A 26,698-nucleotide genomic window follows, 5' to 3' on the forward strand; every position below is an offset into this window, starting at 1 on the left:
CAAAAGAGAATAAATAAATCAGAACTATAAGTAAGGAAAACAATGTCCAAACTGAAGTATGACAGACAAAAACATAGAAAATACATTAAAAAGTGCAAAAAAACATGTGACATAATAAAATGGTCTATCATGTGTAAAGTTGGAGACAGAGAGGAGACAGACAACAGGACAACAGCAATATTTGAAGAAATAATGTCTAAGATTATTTTCAAAACAGTTCTCATGATGAAGAGCTGAGGAAAATCTCCTGGCTCGGAAAGGGGAAGGAAAGACTATTTGTTGTGAAAAACACTGAGAGCATTCTACGTAACAAGAGCTATTCTTTAAGGGAAAATCTTTAGCAGAGCCTTACCCCATGTGGGGAAGAACATTTCATGTCAGTCCACTCTAGTCTTTCTGTCTCACATAAAAGGGGAAACACGGGAAAGTTAGTAGTCCAAGAACTTAGATCCAGTAAGACTGAGATTTCATCATAAGATTATAGAATGCTTCTCCTTCCCCACACCTTACCAAATGCCAACAGTGCCCCAGTATAATAACAGTGGGTTATTGCTGGAAGGGGTGCAAGATACAGACTCTTTCTAAGGAGAAGTACTTAGGAAAGTCAATAGTCAACAGGGGAGAAACAAAAGAGGACACTCAAGGGATTGGAAGTCTCAGGTACTTACAGCTACAGAGACATTAAACACAACTGAATTCCTTTTTGGCTTTTGCCAAATGTATTACAAAATGAAAAGAATGTCAGTCCAGTTAAATCTTGTGAAGGTGGGCAAAAATGTTCCAAATTATCAAGGAAATATGCTTTGAAATATGCTTTCACATCTGCTATTATTCATTCATAACTTAGTTCACTCTAAATGTATAACGTATATTGTTTATCTTATGGTTTTGCGATGCCTCTTTTTCAGCTATTACAGTAATTAAAATCAAATACCAATATAATTGTAAATGGCTGTTAAAAACATAATGAAAAATGTGGAAGGTGACTGGATATTTGACATCATTAAGGAATTTTTGTTAGTTTTTCTTTGTTAATGTGATTTATTTTTAAAATGCATATCTTCAAGGAATACATATTCAAATATTTACAGATGAATTTTATAATATCTGGAATTTGTTTCAAAATAATCTAAGTTAGTGGTTGGGGAATTAATACATAAACGAAGATTTCTACGAACTGATAATGATTGAAATGGATGAAGAATACAAAGGGGTTCATTTTAGTATTCATGTTTTTTTCTATTAAAAATTTCCTTATTTAAAAGGTAAAAAAAACCCTTAATTTAGAACCTCAGCTTTTCTTTTGAGAGAGAGAGAGAATTCACTAGCATGAGCAGGGGAGGGGCAAAGTGAGAGGGAGAGAGGATCCCAGGCAGGGATTATTATTTTCAAATAATAAAGCCTATTCAATAGCATTACACTAAGTTATTATTAAAACTGATATTTGACAAAAGTAAAACTTTTTGTGCCATTAATTTAAAAGTTTGTATTGCTTTTAAATTTGAATTATTTAACAGTATGCTTTATTTTATCTAAAGTTTTATTTAAAATTCTTCATTTTCTAATTTCTATTTTAATCCACTTAATATTAATATGGTGTATGCATATAGTTTGTAAGTAACTAAATATGCATTTTTTGGGCACACATATTCCCAAATCATTTTCTGATGATGTACTGTAGTGTTTCATTTTATTTTGCTTTTTAAAGTCTATTTATTTATTTTGAGAGAGAGAGAGAGAGAGAGAGCATGAGCTGGGGAGGGCTAGAGAGAGGGAGAGACAGAATCCTGAGTAGGCCCCCCACCAACTTTCAGGGCAGAGCCCGACATGGGGCTCAATTCACCACCATGAGATCATGACCTGAGCCCAGATCAAGAGTTGGACACTTAACCAACCTAGCCACCCAGCCTCCCCTTTGCTGTATTGTAAATATTTGTGATTTCCTGTATATTATGATGTTTTAACATCTTAAAAACAGAACAAAAAAACTTGTGGGGACAGACTGCCCTTCAGGGATCTAGCCAATTCTTGGAGATAGCAAAGGGCCCAGCCAGAAGCATGTCTTTGCTATGCAAACTAAGCTATCCAAAATCAAATCTCTATCTGGCCCATTATACCCTGGAGGCAATATTTTTTTACCTTAATCATCCCATGGCCAAGTGCTAGGCAACTAGGGACTACTACCGCAGGCCCAAACCTGCCAAAATTATTCAAATCAACCAATCCTAAACTGTGCAAACTGTCTTCCTTGCCTCCCCAGGGAAACCCCAATAAAGACTGTGGCCTACACCTTCCCATCCTTCCCATCACTCCTGCTTCTGCCTCCTGAGCACCCCGGTGGCTTTCCCACATGGTCTTTGTGGCATGCTATGCCTCCTGTCTGCAGAAACTGTGAATATAATAAACTTTGCTATTTCCTCAGCCAGTCTTCTGTGCCTTCAGTACATCTGTCTGACCGTCTCTTTAAAAAGTACAAAACTGGTGCACGTACAGAAAAAAAGTTTGGAGATCTCTACCCTACAAGTTGTCTAGTTCATGTTCAAGCACAATATAAGACTTTCTTTGAAATATTCCAATATGGTTTTAAATTCACCCCCCTCCCCAGTCCCCTGCCGCAAAGAAGCTGACTACATTGTTGATTTATGCTGTTTGCAACAAACAATCTTTAAATTGGCAATTCACAGGCCAGAGAAGAATAGACAGAGGTAGTAGGGTCACTGCTTTTACCTTTAGGTATGACACAGAAGTGTTACAAAGTGAGTTAATCATTTCCTGAGAAATACTGAAATGTTTCTGTCTACCACCAATCAGTGCACCACAGTGTCTTTGACAAAAGGACCTCAGGACCTTTCAGGCAAAAGCATCTTTTCTTCACTCCATCATTCAAATTTACTTAACTCATGATATACGCAGTAAATAATCCAGCGATTGCCATCATCATTTAATTCAAAGAACTGAGCAAGAATGACTCTGACATACTTTAATTTGGAATCTAGAGGAAAATAACGTATTTCCTATAAGAACTTCTTGTCGATCATTAGTAAATCTCAACAAGGCAGTGTGAAAACAATTTTCTCTGATTTCACAAACCACCAAACATCTGTTTTTACTGCTTCTTTCCCAAATTGGAAATAATGGCAGCTGCAGCATTCTAACTGGCTGGTTTGTGAAATCATTCAACTATTGACTGACCTCTGTTTAACTTTCATGTTGCTTTATTAAAAAGGAAATTTTTTTTTTGGAAGAGTACAATCAATTTTAGTAACTTCAAGATTGAATTATAGATAACAAATTGAAATATTCAACATTAGCCTGTGAACTGAAATTTAGAAAAAGAGGAATGCAAACCCTGGCTCAGACAGAACTGAAAATAAACAAAAATGAAATGTAAGAAATTTCTCGAGCGTATTACCTTTATACCCTGCCTGGTTATAGCAGTTCCAAAAATACTCACACTTTCTCTTTTCTTATTTCTTAAAATTTCAGCTTTATTTAGGGACAACTAGCATATAAAATTAACTCAAGATTTCTGGATGCTGTCTTCTTCTCTTATACTCCTGTGCCTGTATTCCTGCCTAACTTGATTCAGATCCTGCTCTTTGTCAAACAGCAAAAATTCAACTGAGTAAATTTGAAGATCTCACTGACTTTGTTCAGTGACTCAAGAATTAAGCAGCATCCCGTCTAGCAAGTGGAAGGGAGCTCCTGAGAAGCTGTACAAATAGAAGACTATTATAGGTAGAAGAGGGAAGACCAGATTGTTTCATCTTCCTTTTGAGGATGGGAAGATTCTGTGTGGCAGATAACCTTATTAGTGCTGGTCAGAATGTTCCAGACTGACCAGTTAAGACTACATTCCTGGAGAGAAAGTGGAAATTGCAATTAATTTAGATATTAAGTCTTGATTTGGTGACATGGGCTTAGCACAAGTGACTCCATTTTGGGAAACTATTTTCTTTTTAACAGTTTCCCCCTTTTGATCGGATTCTCATCTTAACTGAGGGATGTGATACAAATATGAAGCATTAGCAGCACTCTCAGCTACTGCTTGAAATTTTTGTTTGTTCTTTGTGTGCTACCTATAGGTCATGATATTTTTGCTTAATGTCTGTAATGCTCATAGGTCACAGAGGTTCACAATCTTTAAGTCAGTCATTCTCTTTGTTCCTTTTATGATGTTCCAATCTTAAGGAGATCATTTGACTGCTGGTTAGTGGCTGAAAACATGCATTAAAAGCTTCTGAGAGGATACAGCACACCAGGGACATTATTATGATTATTACAAGCAGAATAATTCCCAATGTTTGAAGCACACTTCAGAGCCATGGTCCCCCAGACCCAAACTAATCAAAATCAAATAAGTCAAAGACAGACCTGCTAAAGGAATTATCCTTGTAAGCCAAATGGCTTGCTCTGTGATTGTATGTAACTGAGTTTTGACTTCCTCAGAAGTGTTAATCCAGATATAACGGGTAGTATTAGCCACAACACAGAGACCTCTTTACTCAGCTAAAAGATAATTGAACAACTTGGAACAGAACAACATGGAGGCAGAAAAGGCCTATAAATACAGAGAACAAACTGATAATTGCCAGAGTGAGTAAGGTAATGAGCAAAATGGGTGAAGGGGAGTGGGAGGTGCAGGCTTCCAGTTTTGGAGTGAAGAGTCATGGGAATAAAAGGTACAGCACGGGGAACATATTTACTGATATTGTAATTGTGTTATATGGTGATGGATGGTAGCTACACTTGTGTGAGCATAACATATAGAATTGCTGAATCACTATGTTGTACACTTGAAACTAATGTAACATTGTGTGTCAACTATATTCAGATAAAAATAAGATAAATGTTAACATTTGCTTTCAACAAAAACAACAACAGCAACAACAACCGCAACAGCACTTTGGCCAGAGAGTCTAAGGATCTTTGCAGAGCAGCAGTCACCTTAACAGTAGATTCTGCAATATTTACAAGATTTAAGGAGGTGTTTCTAATCATAAGGTCATTTACATTTATTCCTAACCAGAGAAATAGAACCCTGCCAAAGAAAGTGAATCCTGAATCATGAATGTCTTCTGGTAATTATTTGAGATCATGTGAACGTGAAAAATAGTTGGGTTAATTTTTATAAAGTTTTTGAAGATTTTTATGAATGCTTAATTTATGTAAGGGTTTGATTTTCTTTAAACTAACTAAAAAGAGTTCTTTTCCAAATTAATTTTGGCAATACCATTCAGAAGTAGAAAATATCACACACTACAATCTACAACACACACACATATACTATACATATATATGTGTATGTATATATGTATATGTACATATGTGTATATATGTATACGTACATACGTATATATATGTATGTATATATTAAACTGAGAGACAGACAAGAGAACTTACAGCTTCCATACACACATTTCCCATTAGCCCAAATTCCAAATTACTTTTTTTTCTTTTTTTGATAAGAATTACATCCATGCAGTTTGTATTTTAATATTTATATCTCAAAGTCTCAAGACTTTTAAGAGAAAGAGAAGAAGTTTGGGGATTGGTAAGAAAGAATAGGTACATTTTGAACTTCCTCTAGAGTCGCATTTCTAGTTTTTGTAAAGATTTGTAAGATAAAGACAGTTGCTCTCAATTCCTCAGGAAATGGGCTTGCAACTTGAATGGCCTGATAGATTGATCCACCCATAAATCCTTTCACAGGGGCTTTACAAAGTTTTTCTTTTCCTCTGAGTATATCGTTTTATTTTAACTTGGGGAGAAGGCCTAAAAAAAAATTTTTTTTTTCTATCAGACTCTATAATTTGACCAATTTTTTGACCACAGAGCTACTTTGTAGTTTTTAGCTGGAACAAACAATAAATATTTCTGGCAGTATTGAACAACCTCTTGCACTGAGGAGGCGTTCTCAAAGATGGTGCAAAAGATATTTTATTTTCCTCTTTCTGCTAGGTACTACAGCAGAGATCCAGGAGAGCTGACTCCGATAAGGATTCTTAGTTTTAACTGGCTTCTGCCAGTTTTCCTAGGATCTCATCTGTAGTTCCAGTATATTTACCAGAATTTGGCAAGGTTTTTCATTATTTTTAGTTTTAGTTTTCCCTTGGCTATTTGAGAGAATAACAGCAGTTTATCAGAAAATTCCTCCAAGTCAGGTAAACTTTGGGAGGGACCCATTTAGGGTCCCAGCTTTAAGGGTAGATTTGAAGGCATAAATTGTTGAAAATTTTGCAGAGGCCTTTTGAGCACAATCTTTTTTCCAGGGTCCTCACTGATAACAACTGAGACATTAATCCCTGGGCCAGTATTTTAACGATGGACCCCAGGAGATTGTGATATGGAGGTGGAAGGAAAAGTGTTATTTTATTTTAGGTGTCTGGCCTTGGAGCTGTCGTAGCTGTAAAGCTAATGGTTTGGTAAACTTTTGTTTATGCTCTTGTGTCTTTAAATTTTCATTAGTCTTTTGCAACGAATTTTTTAATTAAGCTATTTTGGAATCTTGAAGCCTTTGGAAGCTTCCATATACCAATTAAAATAGGTATCCCAGGCGCATCTCGGTGGCTTAGTAGTGAGGGCCAACTCTTGATTTTGGTTCAGGTCACAGTCTCTCATTTCGTGGGTCTGAGCCCTGCATCAGGCTCTGTGCTGGCAGCACAGAACCTGCTTGAGAGTCTCTGTCTCCCCCTCTCTCTGCTTCTCCCCTGCTTGCTCTCTACTTCTCTTTCAAAATAAATAATAACTAAACATTTTAAAAAATAAGTATCCCATTCTGTTTGTTTGATATAGGGACCCTTACTTTTAAGTATACTTAAGTAAACAATCTTGTCTAATAGGAATATTCCGCATAATGAACATTATAATTCTAGGTTGTCTTTAGTAAAATTTTGTCATTTTGGTGGATATTTAAAGCTTCCCGGAACAGTTTTCAGACCTAACATGAACAGGTATGCTAGGAAGATGGTGTGCTTGTTGAACTTTGAGATTACTATATAATTACTGTTATTGTTATTATTTTAGCTAAGCCTTTGGGTCACTCAAGCCAAACTAATACTTACGAGGGATGCGCCATAGGGTTGGGGTTGTGTGGTGTTTCACAGTGCACCTCATTCCACACAAATTATCTTGAGGTTGGTGGGTGACCTAGGGTCAATCTAATCCATTGTGTGACCAACTAATCCTCACATAAGAGTCTTTGAAATAGGTGGCAAGTGCTCTAAAACAGCCTTTAAGTTCTCAACTTGTGCCTGCCATTTTTTGTGGCCTTTTTCCTCTCAAGACTCCCATCAGCAATTAGCCTTTATCTACACAAACCCAGGCAAACAGACACATAAGCCTTAATAGATTAGCAATAACCAAGAGAATGTTACTGCTTCCTGGCCAAGAGAACAGCTTGTGTATACCACCAGCAAATCCCAGCATGGATTAAACCAGCAGAGTTCAGTAAATGGGGATTGTGGACTAAAACTGGGGAAAGAGATTCCAAACAACTGGGGAGTTTTGGACTGAACCAAGGGCTAGGGACTCAGGTTCCAGTGGAACCATTTGACAAAGCTGATCTCCTAAGCCCTGAAAAGCCAATTAGATCAGGATCTCAATGTAAAGACAGTGGAGCTCAGAACCAATTGGACTTAACCATGGCTCTCATAAAGAGCAAGAAAGACAGTGAATTCAAAGAGGTTCACAGAGCACCATGCCTATGTTTTTCATTGTCCCTGAATGCCATCAGAAGTTTGCTTCAGATCCAGCTGCCACCACCAAATCCATTAAACAATAAAAATTCAATGCAGTAAATTTGAAGATCTAAACAGCTTTATTCAATGATTCATGAATCATGTAATGTCCCATCTAGCAAGCAGAAAACAGCTCTGAAGACCCGTACGAGATGGAATACTGTTATACACAGAAGGGGAAGGGATAAAGAAAGAGCAGATTAATTCATCTTCCTTTGGGGAATGAAAAAGGGTTTATGTGGCAAATTACCTCATTAGTGCTGACCAGAAAATTCTGGACTGACTGCTTAAGACTACATTCCTGGAGAAGGTTGAAAGTAGAATTAGGTTAGGTATTAAGCCTTGGTTTGGTGACATGGGCTGAGCACAAGTGACTCCATTTTGAGCCTATTATTTCTTTTTACACCTTGATGCATAGATAAACTGAATTGCAGGCAGCACTGCTCACAGCAATATGTCCTTGGGCAAGAGGTTATTTGAGGTTAAGTAGAGGTTCTGAAGCAATATTAGTCCAGGTTGTTTTGAGCTATGTTGGTGGGATAAAGAGACAACATTTAAAAGTGTCAAAAGTGCAATATTAATGAATGCTAAGTCTGATGAGATGGGACTACAAGAAAATTACATAGAATTCACCAGAAGAGTAAAGACTTAAACAAAGACAGATTTACAGTATGGTTTGAGTATGGTTTGTGTTAAGCAGTTCAATGTGTTACAGACACCACCCCCTTTTTTTGAAAACTTCTTTAAGGCTTTATTTCTTATTTCTATTTTTAATTGTACGGATATATATTTGGATTTTTAATTTTCTTGGAATAATTTCAAAATCATAGAATAGTTATAAGAATAGTACAAAGAGAGGTGTCTGGATGGTTCAGTCAGTTGAGCCCCCAACTCTCGATTTCAGCTCAGGTCATGATCTCATGGTCATGGGATCGAGCCCTACACAGGGCTCTGTGTTGAGCATGGAGCCTTCTTGAGACTCTCTCCCTCTGCCTCTGCCCCTCTCTCCTGCTCATGTCATGCTTGCTCTCTATCTCTCTCTAAAATTAAATAAAGAAATAAATAAAGAAGAAGAATTAAAAAAAATAGCATAAAGAACTCCCACTGACTCATTACCCAGCTTACCTAAAATTAACATTACTGTAATGGCACAATCTTCTGATGTAATTTGCTGCCAGAAACACAGCATTGTTTTTGTGATATCCTTGCAAAATAAATATATCATATGAATCAAATAATGAGAAAATATCAGATGAACCCTAGTTAAGAAACATTCTTCAAAATAATTGCCTTGTTCTCCAAAGAAACAATTGATTGTTACGTACAATTGATAATTTTATTGTGTTTATACGTGAAATGTCCTTTTTATAGGAAACATGCACTGAAATATTTGGGGTAGAGAGGCATCATTTCTGTCACTGACTTCCAAGTGGGGCATAATGTTGTAGACACATGCACAAACAGATGCAGACGTATGTATACACACACATGGGATGACAATGAGAATATGTAGTAAAATGTTAACATTCTGAGACCCTTTTTCACCTGAAGCCCTAAGCTTGCTGTGGAAGCTGCCTTGCCAGGAAAGGCACAATCACTCACTCCTGCACCATAACCACAGGAGTGCAGGGTTTGGAGTGTGCTTGAGGAGGCTAAAGGCCGTAGCTATGCCCCCTCTTGCCCATAATCTAGCCAGGGACTGAAGCTGAGTGTCAGGACAGAGAAGCAAGGCGATATGGAAAAGTAAGGCATAATAAAGAATGAAGAAAAACGAGATTAAGAAAGTGCAAGAGCAGGGGCGCCTGGGTGGCGCAGTCGGTTAAGCACCGACTTCAGCCAGGTCACGATCTTGCGGTCCGGTCCATGAGTTCGAGCCCCGCGTCAGGCTCTGGGCTGATGGCTCAGAGCCTGGAGCCTGTTTCCGATTCTGTGTCTCCCTCTCTCTCTGCCCCTCCCCCGTTCATGCTCTGTCTCTCTCTGTCCCAAAAATAAATAAACGTTGAAAAAAAAAAAGTGCAAGAGCAAGAAAGTGATGAGAACAAGGACACTAGTTCTCTGGTATGGGTCAGGAAATCAGTCCTTGACTTTGCAGCAATTTGCATCTTTCTTTGCATTACCTTCAGCTCTCAGCAAAGCATGCTTTTCTGGGGGATTTTGAGGGGTGTTTGGCTTTGGTCATAAAGGAGTACAATGTAGTGGGGAACTCTTCCAGGTTTGGAAGGGCAGATGGCTGGGAAAGTCTGGGGGCTAGGACTAGGTAACTGGTATTTTGAACACAATGGACTCGAGCAGTGTAATCCAAAAAATGAACTTTACTTCCTCCACTGTCCCATTAAATCTGCCCAGGGGGACAATCCTTCTATTTGTGTGAAAACTCAGTCTCTCTGACATTTCTGGTCACTCTGCAAAAAGAGAAATTCCTATGATCTTTTAACATGGCAAACATAAAAATAACAATGTGTCTCGCATAATAATCAAAATTCTAAATTTTATTTCAACATAAAATCTTCACACTTCTCTCCAACTGAAGACTTCTTTGAGCTGGTTGCTGACTGTGGGAAGCAGGACATGGTTTTCCTTTTGTCTTTTATCCTGTCCTAATATTTCTCCTCCTTTCCAAGGTTGTTATCATGCTAGATTTTTTTGGTCCTTCCTGTGTTGATGAGAAATGGCAGAGCGAAAAGAGGGAAGATAGATGGAGAGTGGGGGTGAGAATCACAATAATCCATCAACTTTATCCTTCAACAGTTTTTTTTAATGTTTATTTACATTTGAGAGAGAGAGAGAGAGAGAGAGAGAGAGAGAGAGAGAGAGAGAGAGAACGCTTGAGTGAGGAGAGGGGCAGAGAGATGGAGACAGAATCTGAAGCAGGCTCCAGGCTCTGAACTGTCAGCACAGAGCCCGAAGTGGGGTTCAAACCCACGAGCTGCAAGATCATGACCTGAGCTGAAGTAGGATGCTTAACCGAATAAGCCACCCAGGCACACCTCAACTTCTCTTTCAAAACCTCTTCATAAAATCCTTTGTCCATTCTACTTTTTTATATTTTCATTGTGAATAAGGGAAATTTAAGGTTTTCATAAATGAGCATTGGCTGTTTCCTTTGAAATTCTGCCTTCAAGGAAGTCTAGCACTTTCTCAAAAGTAGCACCACTTGTATTCTGGTGCTTTGTTCAAAAGTTCCAATGTAATATCCTGTTAGAACCATATCATGGAATATTGGTGTCTTAATCAATTTAGGCTGCTAAAATGAAGTACTGTGGACTTGTTAGCAACAGAAACTTACTTCTCACAGTTCTGGAGGCTTGAAGTGTGAGATCAAGGTGCCAGTTTGCTTGGGTTCTGATGATAGTTCCCTTCCTGATTGCAGAATGCTGACTGCTTGTTTTAATCTCACATTGCTAGAAGAGCAAGGAAGTTCTCTCAGGTCTTTAATCCCACTCATGAAGGCAGAGCCCTCATGACCTAATCATCTCCAAAGGCTCCACATCCTAATACCATCACATTGGGGATTAAGTTTCAACATATGAATTTTGGGGGCATACAAACAATTAGTCGATAGTAGCAGGTATATATGATTCTATCTTCAGGGAAAGAGGTAATCCTATAATCATGCTTAAAAAATTTGTTTCCCTGGAGACATTCTTCAAGGACCTAATTTATATGGTCCATCTGGTTGTTCTCATAGCAAAGGGCAATGGGAACGCATACTTGTCTTGAGAGAGCTTTCAAGAGTCCCTGAAAGTCTGACATCAACTGGCATTCTGAGTGAGATGCCTAAGGGTTTGGAGGACTTTAACAGCCATAAAAACAGGGTCAGAAGATGATCTAATGCAATCAACAGGTGATCATTTTTAAGGGTCAACAATAATGTATGTGGAGTCCTCAGGGCAGTCTAAGATAAAGTCTATATTTCCAGCTCTCAAGACCACTCAAGTATCAGAAGATCACATCCTGTATATTTTGACGTATTTGAGAACAGTATGTTGAATGTAGAAATAAAAAACAATGCCTAGCCCAAGAGAAGGAAAACCAGCCCAACTCTCCCTGTCTCCTTGCTTTGCTTAAAATAGTCTCTGACAACACTGTCTTCATTCCCATCACCTATTGGGTGGTTGCTTTGCAATTTTGTTTTCATGTCATATTTAGGAGTTTCCTTTTATCTTAAGGAAATGGTGAATTACGGAAAGATTTTTAAGTCAGAAAAATTATATGATCATATTTGCATTTCAGACATCTTATTCTGGCAAGAGTGTAGAGCATGGGTTAGAGACAGGTGAGACTAACTACTACATCAACAGTTAAGAGAGAATGGAGGAAAAGCCAAAAGTAAAACCAAGAAAATGAAAATAAAGCAGAAAGGGGGAAAATAGAAGAACGGTACCATAAATGGCACAGGTAGGTGGAGGGAGTGATAAACAGCTTATAATCGTTATGTGACAAATGTTACAAAATCTTATTTCCATTTAACAAAGGAATTGTATGCTTCTAACCATGCATGTGTCTATTCATGTCTTTTTTTTTAATCTAAATTTTTTTAAATATTTTTTTCAGAGAGAGAGAGAGAGAGAGAAAGAGAGAGAGAGAGAATGTGGGAGGGGCAGAGAGAGACCAAGATAAAGAATCTGAAGCAGGCTCCAGGCCCTGAGCTGTCAGCACAGAACCTGACATGGGGCTCGAATTCATGAGTTGTGAGATCATGAAGTGAGCTGAAGTTGGACGCTTAACCAACTGAGCCACCCAGGCACCCCTATTTATGTCTTTTTAAACATTGAAATAAACAGATCAATCACTGTGTCATATTCTATAAAAATTCCTGAATTCAAAAAACCTGAGAACTAAAAGCAGACTATATGAAATCACAATTCTATAAAAGGTCTTAAGTTTTAAGTTGTTCTTTTTTTTTCTTTTCTAAATCTTTTCTTCAAATGAAATCTTACTTGAAACCCAACACTTGTAATCAATCTGGAATGCCAATCTCCGCATTCCCTAACCCTCAGTTTTATTGGCTCCTGATGCACTCTGAGGTCTATCAAGGCCTGTTCTTGTGACCATTCATCATTTAAAACTGAAATTTATATTGTGAGTTCCATAAGCTCTAGGGCCATTTCTGTTGTATTTACCACTTTATTCCCAATACCTAGCACAGCATGTGACACAAATTGGTGTCTGATGAATATTTATTGAATGAATGACGAAAGATCAGACAGAGAAAATGACATGACTTGAATTAAGTCACACAGCAAATTGATGAGGCTCAGACTTAGTATATAGTGACTGGGTAGGTACCGGTGGCATTACCAGAATAGGAAATAAAGGAGGAGAAATAGAGTGAAAAAGGATGCTGAGGTCAGTTTTGGATATTAGAGTTTGAAGTGCTTTGGGGGCATCCAGGTAGAGGCATCAACAGACAACAAACTGTTAAGTCTATTTAGTTTAGACTCAGTGGTCTAGCTCTTCAACTCCTCTTGCAAAAGGCTTTCATTTGTTTAACTTTTAAGCACTGTGTTTGTCCAGGCATGTATCCCACCCTCACATAGCCACCAGAGCAGAGTTTCCTCAACTTTATTGTACATGCAAATCAACATGAGGAATCTTCTTAAAAGACAGATTCTGACTCAGAAGATGGAGCCTGAGCTTTGGCAGTCTTAACAGGCAGTCTTAGTAAGTTTCCATGTGATGCCGAGGCTGCTCATCTACATTTTGAGAAGCAAGACCCTGCAAATCAGTGAAAAATGGCACGAAGAGTTGGTTGGCAGTTTTTTTTTTTCGTTCTGTAAAATTTCACAATCTTTATAATAAATAGAGATGGGGAACTTGCAAAGTTTTATTTGCTTTTCAAATGAATTTCTTCTCATAAACTTTTCTTTTGCACTTCAAAGAATATGTTTAGGTGTTTTACATGTTTGCTTTATAATATAATGTGACTGTAATTCATAAATTAATTCAAGACAAATTTTCTTTAGTTTTATTTTTTTGTTATTTTATGTATGTATGTATGTATTTACTTATTTATATTTTATTCTTAGGAGAGAGAGAGTATGAGCAGGGAAGGGGCAGAGACAGAGAGAGAGAGAGAGAGAGAGAGAGAGAGAGAGAATCTCAAGCAGGCTCCACACTACCAGCTCAGAGCCCAACGCGGGGCTCGATCCCACCAACTGTGAGATCATGACCTGAGCTGAAATCAAGAGTCCAATGCCCAACCAACTGAGCCACCCAGATGCCCCAATTTTGATTTATTTTGAGAGAAAGATAGAGAGCAAGGAGGGGAGGACAGAGAGAGAGGAAGACAGAATCCCAGGCAGGCTCTGCACCATCAGCCCAGAGTCCGATGCAGGGCTTGAATATACCAAAGCGAGATCGTGACCTGAAGTCAAGAGTGAGAGGCTTAACTGACTGAGCCACCCAGGAGCCCCAGAATTTTCTTAATTTTAATAGTGATCCCATAAACTGCTTATTCTTTCTAGGAGTTTTTTTTAGCTGTTAGCCTCAGGCTAAAGATTTCAGGCTAAGTTTAGCAGCTGTTGGAAGTAAAGCTGTTAGAGAGGCAGGCTCTGGAAGTAGGTAAATTCAAGACATTTTGAAACATTCAAGTACTTATAAAAAGTACCAATTGCAAAATAGTAACATAGTTTAAATCTACAGAGAGGTCTAGCTATTCTTATCCTGAAACATGGAGACCATCCCAACTGGAAAACAAAAAGATTTTTATGAGAAACCAGTAGCCTTCCTTAGATATCATTACATTCATCTAAATTGAATGAATGACTTAGGCATCATCTGTACTTTTATCTGTAAGTCATTTTTCTTTTAATGTGATTGCTATACAAAACTTCATTGTTTTCTTTTTCATTCTTCCATTCAAAAAATCTTTTTATGATTCGTTATGCTTCTGGGCACTGAGAGACAGCTGTTGAGTCAGATAAAGATCTTGAGTTCACAGAATTAGTTTTGTAGGAAAAGAGACAATAAGTAAATAAATGTGATCGTTTCACGTGAAAATATGTACTACTAGAAAAATAAAAAAAAGAACAACCAACTAGAGTGGTTCAAGGGTGGTATTCTTAGATTGGGTGGTCTGGAAAGCCTTATCTAGGGTGTAATATGTGAGTAGAGAAATGAGTAAAATGAAGACATGAACCATATTTTTTTATTTTTTTAACTTTTTTTTGGATGTTTATTTATTTTTGAGACAGAGAGAGACAGCATATGAACAGGGGAGGGTCAAAGAAAGAGGGAGACACAGAATCAGAAGGAGGCTCCAGGCTCTATGCTGTCAGCACAGAGCTGGATGGCAGGGCTCAAACCCACAAACTGTGAGATCGTGACCTGAGCCGAAGTCGGACGCTCAACCGACTAAGCCACCAGGCGCCCCAAGACATGAGCCATATTAATAAGAAAAGGTAAGAGCAGAGCGGAACTGCCATATACCAAGAGTAAGCTTGGTGTGTGGAAGGGAGATTAAGACCAGTGAGATGACGGGCACAAGGGAGGAAAAAGCAAAAGAAGAATGGAAATGAGAGAGATAAGCAGCAGCCAGATCAAGCAGAGCAGGGAGAATGGATTTTATTCTAAGAGTGACTGCAAATATTTAGAGTTTTCAACAGAAAATTACATGTAATTTCTCTCTCTTCAGCATTTCCATCTGTACATTCCACTACTATAGTACATGCTTCTATAATACATTTCTTCACTAACATTATTTATCACGTATTTCCAACATGTCTTTCCTACTAAACTGTTAGCTCCTTAAGAGCAGGGACTGTACTGATTTATCCACCTTCTTGTATGCCCAGTTCATAGTGCAGTGCATAATATATGGCAGTGCTAAGTAAATGATTACTGAATGAACAAATGGGTATTTTATTTGTTCATAAACCTCTACTCCTGGTTGTAACCTTTCTATTGAATTCTGGTCTCATACTTGCAAATGCTACTGGCATTTTCAATTAACTGTCCAATTTTTTTTCCCTCAAGTTCAACTACAAACTCATTATTTCATTCCAACTTCTCCACATTTATTGGTTAATATCAACTTCTTTCTAGTTTCCTCAGTTAGAAATGTTAGAGTACTGGGGCACCTGAGTGGCTCAGTCTGTTTAGGGTCCAACTCCAGCTCAGGTCATGATCTCTCAGCTCGTGGGTTCGACCTTGTTTTGGGCTCTGTGCTGACAGCTCAGAGCCTGGAGCCTGTTTCAGATTCTGTGTCTCTGTCTCTCTCTGCCCTTCCCCTGCTCATGCTCTGTCTCCCTCTCTCTCTGAAAAACAAATAAACACTGAAAAAAATTAGAAATTTTAGAATACTTTGATTCTTCTGATATTGGGAATTTTCTTTACTTCATTGACTCTAGCACTGGTTCAGACTTTCATTATTTAACCTGGAGCCATCCAACAGACTTACCTGGCTAGGACATTCTGACTTAAATTTCTTCTCTTTTCACATTGACACCACATATCTCTGCAAGATCATTGTCGCTGAAGTGTCATTTTATTCATAAGTTTGCTCATTGTTCTATTTATCAACCATTTTTCACACTAATGTGTGTTTGATATGTGGCATTTTCTTGTATAAATCCTTAATTAGTGCTCACATGAACTATATGAGATAGTATTTTTATCTCCATTGTATAGGTAAGGAAAATGAGATTTTGATATGTCAGGCTACCTGCTTAAGGTTACCTTTTTTTTTTTTTTTTAAGTTTATTTACTTATTTTGAATGAGAGAGAAGGAGAGAGCACAAGTGTGAAGGGGCAGAAAGAGAGCAAGAGAGAGAGAGAGAATCCCAAGCAGGCCCATGCTGACAGTGATGTGGAGCTCAAACTCACACACTGTGAGATCATAACCTGAGCCAAAATCAACTGAGCCATCCAGGAGCCTCCAGGTTACTATTACACCAATAAGGAAATGGTAGGGCTGAGATTTGAACACAGGTCTATTTAGCTGGGAAAACTAAACTTTAGTTATTGCATTCATGAGTGGTATCTCAAGCTTAAATTCCTGCTTGTCTTTGGAGGTTATCCATGATACAGCCTACCAGTCTTACTGAACTTCTTATGACTGCTGAATTTGCATCCTGTATTTCACATTTCAAATGTTTTTCTAGTTAGCTTCTGGGCATTGACCTTTTTACTTCAATTACATTGTAAGCTCCTTAAGATCTGATACGATGTATTACTCTCATGTTTCTGTGAAGGTCTGCTAATGTGGTGTGCACAGGACATATTCTCAGTAAAAAAACTGACAAATCTTTAGCACAGTCCTTGGCACATATGCATGCTTACTAAATGGTAACAATGATATTATTTATTATTCCTGAAGAGCTGATACATTAAACTTAAGTTCTAAAAAGATAACTATAGAGAGGCCTGGGTGGCTCAGTCAGTTAAGTGTGCGACTCTTGATTTTGGCTCAGGTCATGATCTCACGGTTTGTGGCTTGGAGCCCCATTTCGGGCTCTGAGCAGAGCCTTCTAGAGATTCTCTTTGCCCCTCCCCCACTCACACTCTCAAATAAACATTAAAAATTGTTTTTGAAAAAGATACCATCGAATTCCGATCTCTGCCTCAATCCTAAGAAATTTTTGCTTACCTTCCTTATGATCTAAACAGTTTTCCATGCTAAGTTTGTTCATTTTAGTCCCATCCTACCCTTTCTATTAAGTGGCATCAACTACAATATAGATCTCACCATAACATCAACAAGCAGCAACATTCCGTCAACTATTACTGCTCTTTTTGAGAGTGCTTTGAAGAAAAACAAGGAATAGTTGCAGTAATTTTTTTCAGATGATTGTTAACGCGCTTGCTATCTATCTATCGATTTAACTTTAATGAAGTTTAGTAGAAGTGTCTGTTCCAGACTTCTGGCTCAAGTTTCTTACTTACAGTGACTCGTGCAATCAGGTAACTCCCTTGCCCTACAAGCCCTCCTTCGCATCTCAGCTTGAAGTTGAATTGTCCCAGATGCAATAATTGGAACGTCCAGCCCCCTGACCCCAAGGTGCCCGGGAACGCAATGACACGGAGGGTTTAGGGCCCCGCGGGTCCGCCCGCCCCCGGTGAGCGCAGTCGCGTCCGGTCACGTCGTACGCTCCCCCGGAAGTGCCGCTGAGTAAACGGCGGGGGCGTGTCTCCAGGCAGCTAGGCGTGCAGTTACCCAGAAACGCGGGAAGTCGGACCCTGGCGCGGTTACAGACGGGAACCCTGTTGTTCTGTCCTTTTCCCGAGGGACCCGCGAGCCTCTCTGAGGGCCCTGAAGGTGAATCCGACTGGGTCTCCGGCGCGACGCCATGGAAGTGGTGGAGGCCGCTGCCGCTCAGTTGGAAACTCTGAAATTTAATGGCACCAGTTTGGGAGATAGCCAGGGTCAGGCGGTGCTGTCTCCGAGCTGTGTACCTGTACCAGACCCTCGGCCGCCACCACAGTCGGGTGAGCGGTCCCCGGACACCGGGCAGGCCGCGGAGGCTCAGCCTGCAGAGGAACAGCCGCCTGAACTCGCGCCGCAATCAAGGCCAGAACCTCCACAGGGAGGGAACTGCGTCACCGGCTCGGGCTCCGCAGAGCAGGCGCGGACCCCAGACTCTCTAGAGACCTCGGACTCGGATTCAGACTCGGACAGGTCCGGTGCCTAGGGGTCCCGGATCTCCGGAGGGTGGGGGGAGGCGCGAGGCCAGGGACTGAGAGAGTTCTCGCGTGGGCCCGGGAGGGAGGGAGGAGAGGTAGCTAAGCTTACTGAGCTGAGCACGTGTTGACAAGTAGCTCGGACCGCCCATTCCTCTCTCTTCTGCAAATCGCGTGGTGAATCCGAGATTAATAATCAGATCCCTCTTTCTTAAATGTGGTAGTCTGAAGGGTCCTATGTATAGATCGTAAAAAAAACCCTGAGGATGATGGATTCGATAACCAGTTTGGCGTGTGCCCCTTTACGTTTATGATTTTGAGTTTTGTCGGATCTACAAACAAACAAACAAACAGGTTTAGAGTGTGTTTTTTTGAGCCAGATGAGTTAAGGAAGGACCAGTTACAGGATTTCAGACATTTCCCGTTTGGCTCCTGACAATTTTGTTAATTCGTAGAATTCTTGCAGGGAGCACGTGTTCGTGAAATTAGGGAAACGTTGTTATGTAGCATTATTATATGATCTGGATAGATTTTATAAACAGTTTTTGTTTTTTTTTATAAATATGACACATGTGGTGAGAGAGGACTTAAGGTTGTAGGATGTTACTAAACCACACTGAACGTTATCTACACGTATTTGAGTGTCATGTGGGATACTGAATAGGTGAATAAAATAGAGAGAGGGACCAAAACTAAAACTAAACACATCAATACATAAATTAGAGGTGGTGAGAATTACAGTGAAGGGACAAGTGAGACATTGAGAAAGTAACAGGAGAGGCCAACCCTGTAGGACCCTGTAGCCACGTTAAAGTTTTCATTCAAAGTGTTAGAGAAGCTTTTGAATTTTAAGCAGAGAAATGGCATTCTCAGGTGTATATTCTAATAAGTTTTGCTCCGTAGAGAAGGAATTGAACTGGATTCAAGAGTGAAAGAAGAGGGGTGCCTGGGTGGCTCAATCGGTTAAGTCTCCCACTCTTGGTTTCAGCTCAGGTCATCGTCTCAGGGTTTGTGGGTTCAAGCCCCACATCGGGTTATGTGCTGATAGTTTGGAGCCTGCTTGGGATTCTCTCTCTCTGCCCTTCCTGCACTCGCTCTCTCGCTTTCTCTCTCTCAAAAAAAGAGTGAGAGCAGAGAAGCAAGAGTGGAACAGGGGTTGGTGTGGAAGTAGTTGGAAAAATGTTGCATGAGTCCATGATGTGACCATTGTTGTCTGGGTTAAATATTTTGAAGTTGCCCTAATAGATGGGGCAGTGAGCTAGACAAAGAGACATTGGTGGTGCTGTTTAGTGAAGTGGGGAGTAACCTATCTGGGATGGGGGCTGGAGACAAATAAGAGTGTTTAATTTGAACAGTTAATGTGAGATTTCTTTGACAGCTAATTGTAGGTGTCAGGGAAGCATGGGATAATAAGTTTAGAGTTCAGAGGACAATTCTTGACTAGAGATGTAAAGTTGAACATCAGATTACAAATAGGATTTAGTTTAACTTTTCATTACAGACATTTCAAATTTGTTGAAAGTAGAGAGTAATGTAATGAATGCCCATGTACTCGTCACCACACTTAAACAGTTTCCATTATTTTGCTAATCTTGTTTTATCTTTTTTTTAACCTGAGAGTTTTAAAGGAAATCTAAAACAGCATGTCACCTTATCTATATGTTCTTTACATTTCTGACTGATAAAGTACTTGTTAAGCAACCACCATGTCATTATCAAATGTAGTAAAATTAACCCTAATTCCTTAATACCACCTAATAGCCAGTCTGTATTCATATTTTGCTAGTTGTCTTTTAATAGTTGGTTTGTTTGAATTAGAATTCAAACAAGATTCTCAAACAGTGCATTTGGATGTTATGTCTGTTTAGTCTCTTTTAAGTGAACGCCAGTTTTTATTTAATGTTTATTTTTGAGAGAGAGAGAGAGGGAGAACAAGTGGGGGAGGGGCAGAGAGAGACGGAGACAGAATCTGAAGCAGGCTCCAGGCTCTGAGTTTTAGCAGAGCCCAACGCGGGGCTTGAACTCACTGGGATCATGACCTGAGCTGAAGTTGGACGCTTTACTGACTGAGCCACCCAGGTGCCCCAAGTGAAGGTCATATGTAAAACCGTGAAGACAGAAGAAGCCACATGAGGGTGGAATACCCCCTTAACATAGTGGATGCCAAAATATGGAAGTTTTTTGAGGAAGCCAGTGGGAACCATGTCAAATGTTGCTGAGAAGTTAATTAAGATGACAGAAACATGTCCACTGGACTTGACAACATGGGGAATGTTGGTGATCTTGTCAAGGAGTGGTGGTGATGGAAGCCATTTTTGGGTAAAGACTGAATGGGAGGTAAAGGAGCAGAGACAGCATGTGTTAACAACAACCGTGTCAAGAAACTTTAAGGGGAGAAATGAGGCCATAGCTGGAGGAATTCAACAGAGGTAGTGTAGAGTTTTGATATGCTGATGGGAATGATCAGGGATAGAGGGGAAGATTCCTGATAATAGTAATAGTGGGAAGGAGTTCACTGGTAACAGAAGGAAAGACCATACTTGCCAGAACTAATGTCTTAATTTCAAGCACTTAATAGTCCATTGTTTTTCAATGAATTATGGAATAGTATGGACTGGCTGTAGTAGGCAGTTTGAAAAAAAAAACGCTGTGCTAGACAAAGAAAGAAATAAGTGTACCTTTGGTGGGTAGGGGGTGGCTTCAGAGGAGGTAATATTTGAGTTGAGCCTATAAAGAAGAATGGAATTTTTCTGCCCTGGGGACATTCCAGTCAAATAGCACAAATAATGGCATGAGGTGTGAAAATAAGGGAATTTGGGAAGTTTTATATGCTTCTGTGCTAGAGAAGTGGCAGGAGATGGGATTGTAAAGGTTATCAGGAACCTGACTGCAGAGGGTTCTGAAATACACTAGGAGCATGGCCTGTGTCTTGCACCCAGCATAGATTTATGGAGAAAGTTTTAAAGGTTTTCTCTGTTTAGTGTTTTCTTAATAAAGAAATGGAAAGAATGGTACAAACACACAGCTGTCATCTTGATTTAATACTTATTAACATTTCAAAGTTAGTTTCAGAGCCATTTTATTTTTTTAAATCTTTATTTATTTTGAGAGAGAGAGAGGAGGAGAGAATCCCAAGCAGGCTCCGCACTGTCAGGGCAGAGCCTAACACAGGGCTCCATTTCACCAACCATGAGATCACGACCTGAGCCGAAATCAAGAGATGCTTAACCGACTGAGTCACCCAGGTGCCCCATTAATGAGCCATTTTATTTTATTTTTTTTTTATTATTTATTTTTAACGTTTTATTTTATTTTTGAGACAGAGAGAGACAGAGCATGAACGGGGGAGGGTCAGAGAGAGAGGGAGACACAGAATCTGAAACAGGCTCCAGGCTCTGAACTGTCAGCACAGAGCCCGATGCGGGGCTCGAACTCACATACCGCGAGATCGTGACCTGAGCCGAAGTCTGACGCTTTACCGACTGAGCCACCCAGGCGCCCCTAATGAGCCATTTTAAAGTCATTTATAGGTATTATGACACTTTCTCCCTGAATGTTTCAGCATGCATTCTCTAAGGGGACATTTTCTTACATAATGACAATTACCACACATAACAAAATTAATAATTCCCTAAGATCTGATGTCCAATCATGGATGGTTTTTTTTTTTTTTTTTTTATTTTAAGCAAGTGTGAACTAATTAGGAGGGAAGGTCATGAAAGGGTGAAGGTTAACAGCAGTAGAAGGAAGGGTTGACTGTAGTGGAAAGAGACTACTAGTGTTAACGCCAGTTATACAGTTATTACAGAAAGATAGGTGAGAAATGAGGACCTCCCCCAAATATGGTCATAGTGACAGTGGAAATGGGAGTGAGAAGTGGAGTAGGAGTGAAGTTTGCCATCGGAAGATAGTATTTTATCACTGTGAGATTGCATTAGCTCAAAATGATTCCAACTTTTCTACCTATAGTGAGTGGATTGAAGACTAAGCAATGAAATAAAATAGTAGCTCAAGGAGAGAAGCGGGTTTAGTAGGGAGAATGTTTGTTTGTTTTTTTTTAAACTTGTTGCTAGTATGAGGTAAGTGTAGGTTATTCATACAGAAGTGGCCAGTGTACAGCCAGAGATAAGGGGTGGAGACTAGAATTTTCAGTATCAAAGCCGATGATTTAGGAGTTATCTATACAGGAGTGATGATTGAAATCATTGGAATGGATGAGGTTATCCATGGGAAGAGGACAAAGAAGAAGAAATGAGGATGGGCTTAAAAACATAAAATGTGCTGAGGGACATAATCAGCAAACTATTTAAACTAAGAGGGTTACTGGTAATTGCTGTGGAAATCAAGGGCTAAGGGAGTTTTTAGAGAGTAGAGTGGTCAGCATGATTGGTAATTTTCAGGAGTTTCCCAAGTTGCATGAAACTGAACATTTTATTGGCAATTAAGTGATCTTCTGGTCATTGAGTAGTAAGAAAGGTCTCTTGTTCAGAGATTTCTTTTGTGAGTGATTTGTCACATGCATAATTACATTAAGACAAATGTATGATGTGTGAGACTATTTTAATAAAAAGGTTTTGGGTTATAGCAGAGGTTTTGCAAATGTTACCAATGGATTAAAGTCTACTTTCCAAAAATCATAGTCAATTTCGAGATGCTAGCTTTTGAATTATATCAGCAACAGTAAATACATAGTAAAGTAGATATTTCCTAGTTGAACACTTGTAATTTAGTACTGTTTTACTACTGCTTTACTAAGTTTTCAACTTTTTCTCCCCTACAGTGACACAGATTCAGATAGTTCAAGCTCCTCCTCGTCCTCATCATCTTCCTCATCATCGTCCTCTCATCTGTCACTTCCTCCACTGCTGTCAGATGGAGAAGATGATTTACAAGTTGAGAAGGAAAATAAGAATTTCCCTCTTAAAACAAAAGATGAGTTACTCCTTAACGTAAGTACTTCTGTTTGTTCTTAAACTTAATTTGCGTGTTATAAAAGATGTTACGGTACTAATTCTGGTCTCATTTGGCCTGTATCTGCCTCCATAAATTTGAAGACTTCTCAACCTGTTATTGGGCAGACTTTTGCTATGCCTTGTTTTTTGTTTTGTTTTTGTTTTTTTTTTAACATAAAAGCAAGGATTGATCTGGTTGCTAAGGTTTCTAAGGTTGCTTCTAACTCTAAAGTTTGAAAATTGTTCATGCTGGGCATCAACTTTAGTTTGCTACTTTTTTTAAATTTTCTTAGAAAAGATTTCATATATGGATTTACAACCTTGGTGGTGTGTGTGTGTGTGTGTGTGTGTGTGTGTGTGTTTGTCCACATGTCAGAAAATTTTGTCCAACAGTAATTGAAATCTTTTTTTTTTTTTTTAAGTTTATTTATTTATTCTGAGAGAGAGAGTGAGGGGAGAAGCAGAGAGAGGGAGACGGAAAATCCTGGGCAACCTCTGCAATGTCAACTTTAAGCTAGCCGGATGTGGGGCTCAAACTCATGAACCATGCGATCATGACCTGATCTTCAGCCTGAGCTGAAGTCAGGCATTTAACCGACTGAGCCACCCAGGTGCCCCATAATTGAAATCTTTTTATTAATTAATTTATTTTTAAATGTTTATTTACTTTTGAGAGAGCAAGAGTGTGCATGCCCAAGTGAGCAAACACAGGTGGGGGGAAGGGCAGAGAGAGCAGGAGAGAGAGAATCCCAGACAGGCTCCACACTCAGTGCAGAGCCCAATGTGGGGCTCATTCTCACAAACCATGAGATCATAACCTGAGTTGAAATCAAGAGTTGGACACTTAACTGACTGAGCCACCAAGGCACCCTTGAAATCTTTTTAATTGATTGCATTTAGAGGAGTAGAAAGTGAAATTAGATGGGTAGAGTTTCTTAGGACCCCTATTTACTTGAGGTTTGGGAACATTTTATTGTTGCAGATGGAGAAAACTTGTTCATTACAGGATGGTATTTATTGGCACCTGATAGGTTTGGTTTGTAAAGTAGTCTCGTGTGGTTATTTCCTCTTAAACTGTAAACCATTCCTAGAAGGATGGTGATAGTTTGGTTGAAACCTCATGATCCAATAGAAATATCTCCTCAGAATTTCAGAATATAGGCTATATTGTCCCATGTTTATTCTCTCTGTACCCATATGTACTTTACTTATTGCTAATGTTTTTTAAAAATTTAATGATCACTAATTACAGTTATTATGTAATACTTAATGAAACATTTTAGTGCAAGGTTTGAAAGCATTTAATTTTTTAATTTTTAATTTTGAAAACATTTTAAAAGCCTGGAGGTAATTGGGCACCTTTTTATGACCTACCAATATTATTTCTTTTTCTCTACTTGTAGTGAGAAGTATCCTATCTTATGCTTTATGTATTGAAAACCGCTTGGATTTTTATGCAGCTTCATCAAACTATAGACATTGATATCCCTTCATGGCCTTTTTATGCACAGGCTCTCCCAATTTATGACTATTTTCTGAAAATATTGGGAGACTTCTTTGGTCTTTTTCTTGTATTTTGGTCACCTTTCTAAGTTTTCTCAGGTCAACAAATAAAGGACTGCAGTACTCCTGTATATATAGCATTTAAAAAAATTTTTTTTAATTTAATCACTTTTGAGAGACAGAGACAGAACATGAGTGGGGGAGGGTCAGGCTCACCCTGAAGCAGGCTCCAGGCTCAGAGCTGTCAGCACAGAGCCCAATGTGGGACTCAAACTCACAGACTGCAAGATCATGGCCTGAGCTGAAGTTGGACACTTGACCAACTGAGCCACCCAGGTGCCCCTGTATATCATTTTTTAAATTTATCTTACTATACCTGGAATTTTACCTTGTGAATCTCTTGAAATTTAATGCAAAATTTTAGTCTATATGTTTAAGTAATTTTCTTGGTATATTGTGCTCATATTTTCATCAGAAAACCAAAAGGATCCATGTTTACACAGAGGTCAGGAACTACCTTCTGGAAGGCTGAGTTCATATATCATCTTTGTAGCTTCCATAGTATCAGGTAGGGTGCTTGATAGATAATGAGTTGTCAGTCAAGAGTAATATATGATTGTAGAACAAGTAAGGGAACTGGCATTTTACATTCATTCATTCTTAAACTATTCTAGCACACCTGTCATATACTAAGTGCTATAAACAAAACCCTCCAGTTTCTGCTCTCATAGTGCTTGGTGGAGAGAGACAGACAGTAAATAAAGCAGAGACAAATATAATTTTGGAAGTGCTATTGAATTGTGAAAGTATGTTTGGTTAGTATCAGAAAATTACAGGTTTGCTGGGAAGGTATGTTAGCTTTTGAAACTTGAACGGTGGACCAGTCTGTTCCCTTTTGTGCCAGTTCTGGGGGATCTTTGGGAAGGATGTAAGAAGCAATTATAGTCTTTACTTTTCAACTTTGGATTCTTGAGTAGCTTTTCACTTTATATTTACATGATTAGGAAGTCAATTTATTGGAAATTCCTAATCCTTTAGACTACTGCTACTAGAGTTGAGTGGAGGAACGAGTTCCTTGGTCTGCCATAAATCTTTGACTTAGGGCTGTGAAAGAGTATATATTAGGACTCCTTCAGGACTTCAGCTCTCAAGTTCAAGGGAGAAGAATGACTTGGCCCTGATGAGCAAGGATGGTATGGTTACACATACTGCGTATCTTTAGGACTCTGCCTTTTTCTGTGTTGATCAGTAGGTTTTTCTCCATAGACCTGGCAGTTTGGCCATTGATATTCCTATATGCGAGTCTTGTGAAGAACTTAATACTGGTTTACCTGGGGCCTGGTACACAGCCCTGAACACATCATTGAGGCTAGTGGAATGTGTCTTCGGATTGCTTGAACATTAGTCACAGTCACTCCTGTTTATGTGGAAAGTATGTAGGAGAGTAAGTGCTTTAGAGAAAGTACATGGGCATGTGTGAAGGTGGGAGCATGTACGAGCCAGTTTACAGAAAGGGAGTGTGAATGTGTGTGTATTTTGAGGAGGGTGAGGGTTGTGTGGTTAATATCAAGCCATGCAAACCACAAGCAATGGGTTCTCTGTCATAGGAAAGGGAGGCTTCTATCCATTTTGGGAAAGGATGCTATTTAGTCAGTAATAACAGTTACCGTATTAGAGAATAAAAGGGAAATACTTGGAAGAGGTTATCACACGTGACTTATGTTGGACTCTTGTGGTTGTGAGTAGCAGAGGCTCTCCAATTACCTCGAGAAGGGAGATGTATTGTAAACTTACTTGGGGAGGAAAGCCATTGGGAACTAGGCAGCGATTGAGGATGGTCATGCTGTTTCTTTTATAGGCCTCTTGGATATTCTCCTACTTCTC

General features: G+C 39.2%; 1 protein-coding gene and 1 long non-coding RNA gene across 2 annotated transcripts in view; one reads left to right on the forward strand and one right to left on the reverse strand.

Annotated features, from left to right (window-relative positions):
- LOC109498907 overlaps positions 1-17,841 on the reverse strand; it is a 64,767-nt gene extending 46,926 nt beyond the window's left edge. Inside the window, exon 1 of the long non-coding RNA XR_006596604.1 lies at positions 17,625-17,841. This is a non-coding gene — a long non-coding RNA (uncharacterized LOC109498907). The remainder of the gene's footprint in view (positions 1-17,624) is intronic.
- Positions 17,842-17,874: 33 nt separating this feature from the next.
- Positions 17,875-26,698, forward strand: part of NAF1 (nuclear assembly factor 1 ribonucleoprotein) — a 42,799-nt gene continuing 33,975 nt past the window's right edge. Inside the window, exons 1-2 of the mRNA XM_003984894.6 lie at positions 17,875-18,357; positions 23,140-23,308. Coding sequence (XP_003984943.3) covers positions 18,029-18,357; positions 23,140-23,308 — 498 coding nt within the window. The 5' untranslated portion in view covers positions 17,875-18,028. The remainder of the gene's footprint in view (positions 18,358-23,139; positions 23,309-26,698) is intronic.

The sequence above is a fragment of the Felis catus genome, chromosome B1, assembly GCF_018350175.1.
Source record: "Felis catus isolate Fca126 chromosome B1, F.catus_Fca126_mat1.0, whole genome shotgun sequence".
NCBI classification, from domain to species: domain Eukaryota; kingdom Metazoa; phylum Chordata; class Mammalia; order Carnivora; family Felidae; genus Felis; species Felis catus.